The 11,362-nt window shown below is 30.2% G+C and overlaps 1 protein-coding gene across 1 annotated transcript; it reads right to left on the bottom strand.

Annotated features, from left to right (window-relative positions):
• Positions 1 to 5,191: 5,191 nt before the first annotated feature.
• On the bottom strand, positions 5,192 to 9,510 carry LOC111778225 (vicianin hydrolase). The gene is made up of 13 exons (XM_023657922.2): positions 9,294 to 9,510; positions 9,131 to 9,200; positions 8,949 to 9,007; positions 8,480 to 8,555; positions 8,305 to 8,382; positions 8,116 to 8,203; positions 7,701 to 7,953; positions 7,482 to 7,597; positions 7,189 to 7,406; positions 6,841 to 6,872; positions 6,652 to 6,754; positions 5,803 to 5,911; positions 5,192 to 5,713 (listed from the first exon to the last, which is right to left on the bottom strand). Exons 1-13 carry the CDS (start codon positions 9,474 to 9,476, stop codon positions 5,545 to 5,547), a joined length of 1,554 nt encoding a protein of 517 aa, XP_023513690.2. The 5' UTR covers positions 9,477 to 9,510; the 3' UTR covers positions 5,192 to 5,544.
• Positions 9,511 to 11,362: the final 1,852 nt, after the last annotated feature.

Below are 11,362 nucleotides of genomic sequence, written 5' to 3'. Positions count from 1 at the left end.
TATACGACCACATCACTTTTTTTAAAAAATTTATTCTAAAAAAAAAGACTGCCACAAATTATTTAAATAATAATAATAATAATAATAATAAATTGGGTCTATATATATATATATAAGATTATGTCGGTTTGAAATACGTGTTTCATGACAAATTTGAAATTACAACACGTGATAATTATTGAGAATTATTGATAAAGTAGTCCCACAGTGACAAATTAAGAAAAATATTATGAATTTAACACTTTCTACTCTAGAATGAGTTTTTTTTTTTTTAATGCTCAAAGTGGACAATATTATACCATTGTGGAGAGTCGTAATTCCTACGGGCCATATAGTTGTCCTCCATATTTCTTTCGTCAATTAAAATTAGCAACATGGTCACTGTATTTACTTCTCGCTTATAAATGTGAACATTATCCAATAGATTATTCGGGGTAAAACATGTTTAATTATGGAGTTCTTATAATTAAGTGTGATGTCCCACATTGGTTGGGAAGGAGAAGAAATCACCATTTATAAGGGTGTGGAAACCTTCCCCTAGCAGACGTGTTTTAAAGCCTTGAGGGGAGTCCGAAAGGAAAAACCTAAAGAGGACAATATCTTCTAGCGGTGGACCTGGGTCGTTACAAATGGTATCAGAGTCAGACACCGGATGATGTGTCAGCCTTCTCGCTGTTCCCCGAAGGGGGTAGACACGAGGCGATGTGCCAGTAAGGACGCTGGGCCCCTAAGGGGGGTGGATTTGAGGGTGGTCCCATATCGATTGGAGGAAGGAAAGAGTGCCGGACGATGTGCCAGCCTTCTCGCTCTTCCCCGAAGGGGGTAGACATGAGGCGATGTGCCAGTAAGGACGCTGGCCCCCAAGGGGGGTGGATTTGAGGGTGGTCCCATATCGATTGGAGGAAGGAAAGAGTGTCAGCGAGGATGCTGGACCCCGAAGGGGATGGATTGTGATGTCCCACACATTGGTTAGGTAGGAGAATAAATCACCCTTTATAAGGGTGTGGAAACCTTCCGAGATACATTAAGTCGGAAGATGTATTGTGATGAAAACTAAATGGGTTGTTTAGAAAATAAAAGAACTAAATGGATAGTTATTATAAATAAATAATTTGATGTTTAAATATAGATTAATTAATTAAAATATTACAACTGCATGTACGCGAAATAAATAAATGAATAGTATTAATTTTACCTTTCAATTATCGCTAAATTAATAAAAATATTCATTAATTTAGCACCTTATCCCAGTTTTAATTATATTTAAAAATTTAAAAATTCTAAAAAATACTCTTTAAACTAAAAAAAATTAAAAAAATATTTTTACCGTCACATTTTAGAAATATCTATAAATTTTTAAAATTAATATTAAAAAGTTCAGATATAATTGATAAGGTGTCAATAGACAATTTTCGTCCATACATTAATAGTTAAAAAGATCGAACATTTTTTTTATAGAGACAACGGGTGTTAATATTAATTTTAAAATTTCATCGGGATGTTTTTGAACTTTTTAAAACTGTTGAATGATATTAATGATTTTTTAAAAGTTTGGGGTATTTTTGCTACCATTGAAAGTTTGGAAGTATTTTTTTTAGATAAAATGAATGTAAAGTTGTATTTTATATAAATTATAAAAATAGTTAAATATTAGGTTGAATACAATTTTAATTTATATAATAAACATTTTAGAAATATCTATAAATTTTTAAAATTAATATTAAAAAGTTCAGATATAATTGATAAGGTGTCAATAGACAATTTTCGTCCATACATTAATAGTTAAAAAGATCGAACATTTTTTTTATAGAGACAACGGGTGTTAATATTAATTTTAAAATTTCATCGGGATGTTTTTGAACTTTTTAAAACTGTTGAATGATATTAATGATTTTTTAAAAGTTTGGGGTATTTTTGCTACCATTGAAAGTTTGGAAGTATTTTTTTTAGATAAAATGAATGTAAAGTTGTATTTTATATAAATTATAAAAATAGTTAAATATTAGGTTGAATACAATTTTAATTTATATAATAAACATTTTAGAAATATCTATAAATTTTTAAAATTAATATTAAAAAGTTCAGATATAATTGATAAGGTGTCAATAGACAATTTTCGTCCATACATTAATAGTTAAAAAGATCGAACATTTTTTTTATAGAGACAACGGGTGTTAATATTAATTTTAAAATTTCATCGGGATGTTTTTGAACTTTTTAAAACTGTTGAATGATATTAATGATTTTTTAAAAGTTTGGGGTATTTTTGCTACCATTGAAAGTTTGGAAGTATTTTTTTTAGATAAAATGAATGTAAAGTTGTATTTTATATAAATTATAAAAATAGTTAAATATTAGGTTGAATACAATTTTAATTTATATAATTATTATTTTACACTATCATATAATTATAATGCATAGTTTAATTTAACAAAAATAATTAAATTACTAATATGAAATATTATATTTATTAAAGTTATTATTGTTTTTTTAATATAATTACACATTTTAAATTTTCAGAATAAATAAATGAATAAATACAATTTTTTTTTTTGTGATATTAAGAGTTTAAAACTCTTTTTTTTAAAAAAAATTATATATTTATTTATTTGATTTTTGACATTTTGTTTGAATGAAATTATCATAATTATTGTTGTAATCATTAGTCTTTTTACACTGTTCGTCTGTAATTATTGTTGAAGTCAATATTGTAATCAGTAATCTCTATTATTCGAATAGGTCGTAATTATTAAAAAAAATAACGTAAATATTAATTTAGTTCTAATGACAAAACTAATAATACAAAATTGAAATCATGCAATTTTAATTTAAAATTATAACAAAATCTAAGCAAAATTGTATTATCATATGAATTTAAAATTAATTTTATATATAGAAATGACTAATAATGGATCCTTATTTTAATAATTTGGCCCCTCCATTTTAAAGAAATTTTGTCAAAAGTACATTATTATTTTATAATTTAAATATAAACGTGACTCATTATCAATATCATAATCTTATTGCTAAAATGAGTTGGACGCCCTTATCTTGTTTCCAATTATTCATTCACAGGCATAACTATGATTTAAAGATTTAATGTCGATTTGGAATTTATTTATTTATTTATTTATTATGTCCGAGGAGGTTTGAATTTTGACGAGGATGGAATTAATGTTTTATAATGCGTGTTAAAAACTATCTATTTAAAATATTCTATAAAATGTGTCATGGAATTAACATTTTACGTGCATATGGACCCACTGGGTAGGCTCATGTACCCCATGACCCTAGTTCGCCGGGACTAGCACTCGCTAATGGGCTACTGAACACCAAGAGGGAAAGGGCCTGCATAACATCATGTCGAACATAAATGTCGTAATGTACGCGTCCATACTGTTACATTTATGATGCAAGTCAAACCTTCGTTCATTTATAATGTAATGAGTCTATGAATCATGCATACATACTTCCGGTTAGATTTTTTAATATGATATAGTCGTCATGGCGTGGTGTATGGAGGTTTATGTATAATTGTTTATCAACATCATAATATAATTGTACAACATGACATAATCACTCTATAACATAGCTTTATGAACATAAATAACACCCCATAGCATAACATGGTATGCTTAAAGCCAACATACAACATAACAATCATAGTTATGATATGTGCAGGGGTCATGGCACACGTCATCATACATCTTACAATTTGTCCAATCAAATCAACAGTAGAACCACTTATCATTACACTCTCTTGATGCTAGGGGTGTACATTCAACCCGACAACCCGGATCAACCCAACCCGAACTACAAGGGTTGGGTTGGATTCATTTTTCTAAACCCGAAGTGAATCGGTTCGTTTTCGGGTTCGTGGATAAAACCCTCAGGTTGACCCGAGACAAATTCAAATATATAAAATATATTAAGAAATCTTATCTATAATAGGTTTGCCAGAGTTGTACTTTGGCCAGTGTAAGAAAACTATATATTTTTAAAAATACCTTACTAACAAACAATTATAGGTTGATAAATTATATATATCCAAATACATGTTTTTTCTTTCTATTATATTATATATATTTTTTTAAAAATACCTTACTAACAAACAATTATATCTTTATAAATTATACAGGTAAAATGTTTTTACCTTACTAACAAACAATTATATTTTTATAAATTATATATATATATATATTTTAAATATCTTATATGTTCATAAATTATATATATCTAAATACATGTTTTTTTTCTTTTATATTATATATATATTTTAAAAATATCTTACTAACAAATAATTATATTTTCATAAATTATATATATATATATATATAAATTCATGTTTGTACCTTACTAACAAATAATTATATTTTCATAAATTATATACATGTATTTACATGTTTTTTTCTTTTATATATATATATTTTTAAAAATACCTTACTAACAAATAATTATATGTTCATAAATATATTCATAAATTATATATAAAGATTAAAGATAGACCAATAATTTTAAATTTTAGTTTAAATATATTTAGAATTTATTTTTTATTTATGTAATATTATTATATCACAATTTATATATATATATTATTTTTCTAATAGTTTAGGACTTTCTATCTTTATCAAATCACGTATAAGTAAACATATATTCTCATATTTTTTCTATTTTAACCCCATTTTCAAGAAATGTCCGTACTTAGCATTCTTTAGTTTTATGACATGTTGAACTATGTTAATATGTCACAATTTTCACCCGAACTATATTAATATGTTACTATTTTTGCTTGTTGTTTTTTATTGAATTTGTTTTTATTTTTATTTTTAATAATTATGGATTGATTTGTGTTTGTTTATAAATTTTTAATATATTTTATATAAAATTGTATCCAAATAATTATAAATTGTGGATAAATAAAATTTTTTTAAAAAAGATTAACAACCCAACCCGAAAATAGAGAGTTGAGTTGGGTTGGATCGTAAAAAGTTTCGGGTTGGGTTACCAATCAAAACAACCCGAACTTTTGGGTTGGGTAAAAAAAAATCGCTCAACCCAACTCAACCCGGACCATGTACACCCTTACTTGATGCAAACTTAAAGTTTGCCCTTGAAATCTAATTCTCCCTCCAAAAAGTGTAGAAAAAAAAAAAAAAAATCTCTAAAAGGGTTCATTCTTGGTTCAATGCAATGCAAAATTGTTCATAAAGAAGCCATATTATTAATAGTAAAACAAGGGCGATTACAATGATCAACAATTACGTAAATATTTAAGCGGAATCAACTAAAAAAGCTACATAATAACTTGACTTATTGTACCGGGTCGATCCGTTTGAACTAGTTCGACTCGATTCATAAACACTTTTACACTCAAGATTCTAAACCTTTTATTGAGAAATATCAATCAACAAACTCAAATTGCAGAAGGAAGAAGTTCTTGCACAAAAGTTTCTCATGTTACCCACTGCAACGCCCTCTCCTTATTCAATAGTGGTTCCATTGAACAAGAAACAGCGGCATGTGGGAGAGAATCTACTGCTAAGCTCAATGAAGTAGGAACCTCTTTAACCAGTAAGCAGAATACTTGAGGTACCTTCCCAATTTGTGCCTGAAATCAATGTAGACGAGGCCGAACCGCACCGTGTAGCCTGCGTCCCATTCAAAGTCGTCCAGAAAAGTCCAGGCGTAGTATCCCTTCACATTCACTCCTTCCCTGTCATTTCAAAAGCTCAACCATTAGAGAAGTTCTGAGTTCATCTGTTCTTATCAATGGAGTTTGATGTTTTATGAGATCATTCGTACTTGATAGCTTGAAGAAGAGATGCAAGATGGGCGTGGTGGTATTTGATCCTTGTTCCATCTTTTAGAGCTTCCTTAATTGGCAGTGTCATATTGTCTGAATAAGCCATACCTGTACACCACAACAAGCCAATAGTTTAGTAAACCTATTTCCAAATACATCCAAAAACACCGTAAATATGATTGTAATAGTCTAAGTCCACAACTAACAAATATTGTCCTCTTTGGTCCGTTACGTATCACCATCAGCCTCACAGTTTTTAAAACGTGTCTACTAGGGAGAGAGTTTCACACCCTTATAAAAAATGTTTCCTTCCCCTCTCCAACCGCCGATGTGGGATCTCACAATCCACCCCCTTTGGAGCCCAGCGTGTCCTCACTGGCACACTCATCGGTGTCTGACTTTGATATCATTTGTAACAGCCCAAGTCTACCGCTAGCAAATATTGTCCGCTTTGGTCCGTTTCGTATCGCTATCAGTCTCACTGTTTTTAAAATGCATCTACTAGGGAGACATTTCCACACCCTTATAAGAAATGTTTCCTTCTCCTCTCCAGCCGATGTGAGATCTCACAATCCACCCTCCTCGGGAGCCTAGCGTCCTCGCTGGCACACCGTTTAGTGTTTGGCTTTGATACTATTTGTAACAGCCCAAGTACACCACTAACAAATATTGTTCACTTTTACCCATTACATATCGCCATTACCCTCACGGTTTTTGAAACGCCGACGTGGGATCTCATATTTGAAATACAAACTTTTTATTCGATCTTTTGTCTTCAAATTTCATTTTTCATATGACTAACTAAATGCATCGTTGTATAGCCATTGATTGGAGAGAAAGAGAGGTACCATTCTCGGTGATGTAAATAACTGGATCTTTGTACTCTGCTTTAACGTATTTCAAAAGTAGACGAATGCCCTCTGGGTAGATGTAAAGCCAGTTCAAACCAGTCTGCAGAAGCATAAATAAATCGCTCAGCTGCTAATCAAAGTAATGAAAATAACAGCTCTAGATGGATATATAGATAGAGTACGAACCGCTGGTCCAATTAGAACACCATCTTTCTCCGCTGTAGAAGAAAAAATTCATGTTAAGGATAAGAAAAAGGTTTGGTTCGAATGAAAAATCACTTAAACTTGACAATTGAATCATATTTTAGTCTAAACTTTCAAACAAAATACAACCTACCATCTACCAAGCTTCAAGAACTCACTCAATAAAATTCTAAAACTTCACAAATCTCAATCAAAATTCAGCTCTCGTCTAATATCACATTTCATGAATTCCAAACATAGAAATTGCATAGCTTATTCAAATTTAGGTGTAAAGATCGAAATTCGCCCTAAAATTTAATTATCTCGTCAAAGAAAAGAAAGAAGACATACTAGAGAATGAGACGTGTGAATCAGAACTATAGCTTTTGTTAGGCGAATTCGAGAAAGGCACATTGTCAGCAAAATTCCCAGTGTAGTAATTCATTCCAAGAAAATCCATTGATCCTTTAACACTTCTTGACTCTGCCGCGGAGAATTTCGGCAGTCTATCTCCAGCGTACTGACGCATCGATTTAGGGTAGGTGCCATAAGTAATCGGATGCAGAAACCTACAATTCATTTCAACTCAGTTAGTCAATTTTCACTAACATTTCTCCACTAACGATTACGATCCAGACACTCACCATCCCAAGAAGAAATCAAGAGCTCGATTCGCCGCCGCTCGCGAAGCTGCCGTGTTGCGTTTGGGCCTAAACCAGTGAGTCACCAATGTGATTCCAATCTTCCCCTTCTGCTTTGCCTGTAGCTCTCAAATGAAACCGAATTAGCAAAATCGGTGTCCAAAACAAGAATCTGATTAACAATGAAGAGATTGATTTAGGGATTTGTTCTTGAATACTGACCTGGTACTTTGTCCTGTAGACTTTGACGGCAGCGGCATGGGAGAGGAGGAGATTGTGAGCAACGATGTAGGGCTCGGTGCCGGAGTTGCCGGCGGTACAATTCCCGACGTAGTTGGAACATCTTCCAGGAGCGAAAGTGCCGCTGTTGTACCCAAAAGCGCTAAATGAATACGGTTCGTTAAGGGTTGTCCAATACTTGACCCGATCGCCGAATAATTTGAAGCATAAGTCCGCGTAATTCCGAAAATCATTCCTGTTTAATCACCAAAATTACATTAATTAATTTTTAATTAATTACAATTAAAGTTTAAATTTGACTCCAATTTAATATTTTTAAATTAAAAATTTTGTTAAATATAAAATTAAGCATAGTAAACTTTTAATTTTATATAATAAAATTAATTATTTTACTTACACAATTTTGACGTTTCGAAATCCATCGTACTTATCTTCAAGTGCTTGAGGAAGGTCCCAGTGAAAAAGAGTGACGTAAGGTATTATTCCTGTTTTTTTTTTTTCACGATAAGTAATTATTTAAAATAAATAAAAATATAATTCTCACCTTAATTTAATAATAAAATTAACCTCTTTTTAAATTTTTTACCATTGGCTAGGAGCTCATTGATGAGATTGTTGTAAAATTTGACGCCAAGTGGATTCACTCCTCCACGAACGGTTCCCTCTGTCATTTTTTTTTTCGAAGGAAAAATAAAACGGTAAAAAAACAAAAATTTACCGATGGAAATGGAAATAATAACTTTTGGGTAAGAAAAAATTACTGGGGAGAATCCTTGACCAAGAGATGGAGAATCTGAAAGAGTCCAACCCCATCTTCTTCATTATTTGCACGTCCTCCTACAAATTAAATCACAAATTTTTAATATATATATAATTATAATTATGATCCAATATTATTAATTTACTTTTAATAATAACAAAATACATATAATAAGTTCCTAAATATTTAAATATTAAAAAATATTAGAATAACCCGAAAATTTGGATAAATTTAATTGCTAATTTAATTAGAGTTCACGATTCAACCCAATCCAATTATCTATAGTCTGTTAGTTGAATTTTCAGAGTGATATAATTAATAGTTAAGAGACGTGTTTGACACATCTAAATAATTTAAATACTAATATTGTAATTTAACGAAAATAATATAGTTGTAGATATGGACGTGATTAAATATAAAAAGGTGTTTAGGTTACGATAAAGTGAAAAATAAGAGTGTAAAAATATTACCTTATAACGATGGTAAAAATCGGTAGCTACTTCTCCACTGCTATGGTCCCATATTTTTTCTGATCATTTAATTCAATAACCCATCAACTATACGATCGTAGCGTATGATTATTTTATATTTAAACTATTTAAAGTTTTTAATTTAGCCATAAATAAAAATTATTGGGAATGAAGAACCAGACCGGGGTGGTTCTTAGTGAAAGTGTCCCAAATACTTGGACCTCTTCCATCTTTACTAGCTGCTCCTTCTAACTGCAAAGAAACAAAACTGGCAATGTCGGTGCTCTGGAAGGCGGCGGAGAGAGAGGCGGAGAGAGAGACAGAGAGAGAGAGAGAGGGGATAACCTGGTAGGCGGCGGAGCCAGCTCCGAATAGAAAACCCGCAGGGAAACTGCTCCGGTTGAAGGGAACGGAAGTATGACTCGGCTCCACGGAAGGGCTGCTCCCACCATCAGCCAAAGCGCCGCCTGCAATTGCGGCCGCAATGAGCGTTATCAGAAGCACCGGAGCGTTACTCGCTGCCGCCATGCTGCAACTCGTGGTCGGATCTTGTGCGGATCCTCAACCCCAACTCGCCTTTAAATAATGAGGCGGAGGTAACGGATTACTTTGGACGGCATGACATTATTTATTTATTTATTTATTTATTTTCATATATTTTTAATACGATCAATTACATAAAATTTACATATACACTGTTTGCCATTGCAACATCATTAAAGAGTATGATATTAATCACATAAATTTATTTAATTAATCACAACTGAATTATCTTTAATATGAAGAGCTCTTCCACTTATTATTATTATTATTATTATTAATTTTTAAAATATGATTGATTTAAGTTACTCTTGGACTCGTTAACTAAAAATCTTGAAAATTTGGACGTAACGGGTTGAATCATCGAGTAGTGACCAAGTCAAAGACGGTTTAGAACAAAAAAACCCTTCTTAAAAGTCAGTTACCTGATCTTCACTCGTAGTTTATAATTTAAACTCTGAACTTTCAAAATTAAAATATTTCTACCTAAATCCACCTCGTGAAGAAAGAAACGATCCTTCATTTCTGTCAGAGATCGAGCAACCTAACCTTCTTTGAATCAGCTAATAGCATGTGTTTTATTATGGGTGGGGAGTAGCTATCCATGTTCCGGGGTACGATAATTATATCCTGAGTTGAGATTCTAAAACAAATGCGTAAAAGTCCAATCTCAATGCTAGCCGATATTGTTATTTTTTGACTTTCCTTTTCAGACTTCCTCTCAAAGTTTTTAAAACATGTCTATTAGGGAAATGTTTCTACACCCTAATCAAAGTATTTCGGGTCTGATAATGTAGAAAGACTCACCGGGGTAACAAATACTGCCATTTTTTTTTAATACGACTAATGATTACCGTTAATTTTGACTATAAAAATCACAAATATAATATTAGTATGATTTCATTGGTGTGTTTGATTTTGTGAATATGCATGTAATCATACGTGATGAAGACTAATTGGATAATTTAGAAAATAAAATAACTAAGTAGATAGCTATATATAAATAAATTATTTGAGGTTCAAATCTAGATTAATTAATTAATTAGTTAATTAACTATCCTAATTATTAAAAGAAAAAATAACTTGGAGATTTAATTATATTATTAAAATATTACAACTATTAAATAAATAAAGATGGTGCAGACACGTCACCCTACATTATTTGGTTGACTAAAGCTGTCATTAACTTGCCAGAAGGAGAATTAAATTAATAATACTATTTTCACCCTTTTTTTTTTCTTTCCAAATTAATATTATTCTATTATATAGTTATTTTTAACTGATATTATATTGACTAATATATATTTACAATGCATTATAATTAAAAATAAAACTGATTAATATTAATATTTTATTTCCATCTAATTGTGATTAAAATTTTGAAATTAATATAATATTTTTTTAATTAATAAATAAATAAGAATATCCAATAACTTAAATATAACATTTTAAACAATTTGAATAAAACCAACTTGCATTTAAAATAAAATAAAAAATGGAAACTAATTTTCAATTTTTTAAAATATACGTGTGAGGTACATGTGGGGATTTATTTTTTAAATTACGACAGATATGACATTTTTTAATAATAAATTGAGAAAAATATTTTTAATTAAAATATTTTTAAATATTAAAAATCCACTTATTATATTTTTATATATAAACTTATAATTTTATTAAAAAAAGAATTCTGAACTATTTAATCAATTATTTAAAAAAGTTTTTCAGAAAATCTAGAACGTGTAAATTAATTATTTAAAAAAGTTTAAGAGTTTAATTAATATAATTATAAATGTGATTAGGTCCATATGGTTATCTCTTTGGGATGGGAATCCATAAATGCTGAAGCATCAATCTTTTATTATTATTATTAT

This window comes from Cucurbita pepo, chromosome 17, assembly GCF_057944985.1.
Source record: "Cucurbita pepo subsp. pepo isolate OVF chromosome 17, ASM5794498v1, whole genome shotgun sequence".
Lineage (NCBI taxonomy): Eukaryota > Viridiplantae > Streptophyta > Magnoliopsida > Cucurbitales > Cucurbitaceae > Cucurbita > Cucurbita pepo.
Note: the sequence above shows the minus strand (reverse complement) of the source record. Positions and strands in the feature narration are given on the sequence as shown.

Bases quoted from the DNA above. Each gene is read 5' to 3' on its own strand.
- LOC111778225 (XM_023657922.2), bottom strand. From the start codon at position 9,476: ATGGCGGCAGCGAGTAACGCTCCGGTGCTTCTGATAACGCTCATTGCG. The intron at 9,201-9,293 runs GTTATCCCCTCT...GTTTCTTTGCAG, and splicing joins CTGGCTCCGCCGCCTACCAG to TTAGAAGGAGCAGCTAGTAA. The intron at 6,755-6,840 runs GTTCGTACTCTA...ATGCTTCTGCAG, and splicing joins GTGTTCTAATTGGACCAGCG to ACTGGTTTGAACTGGCTTTA.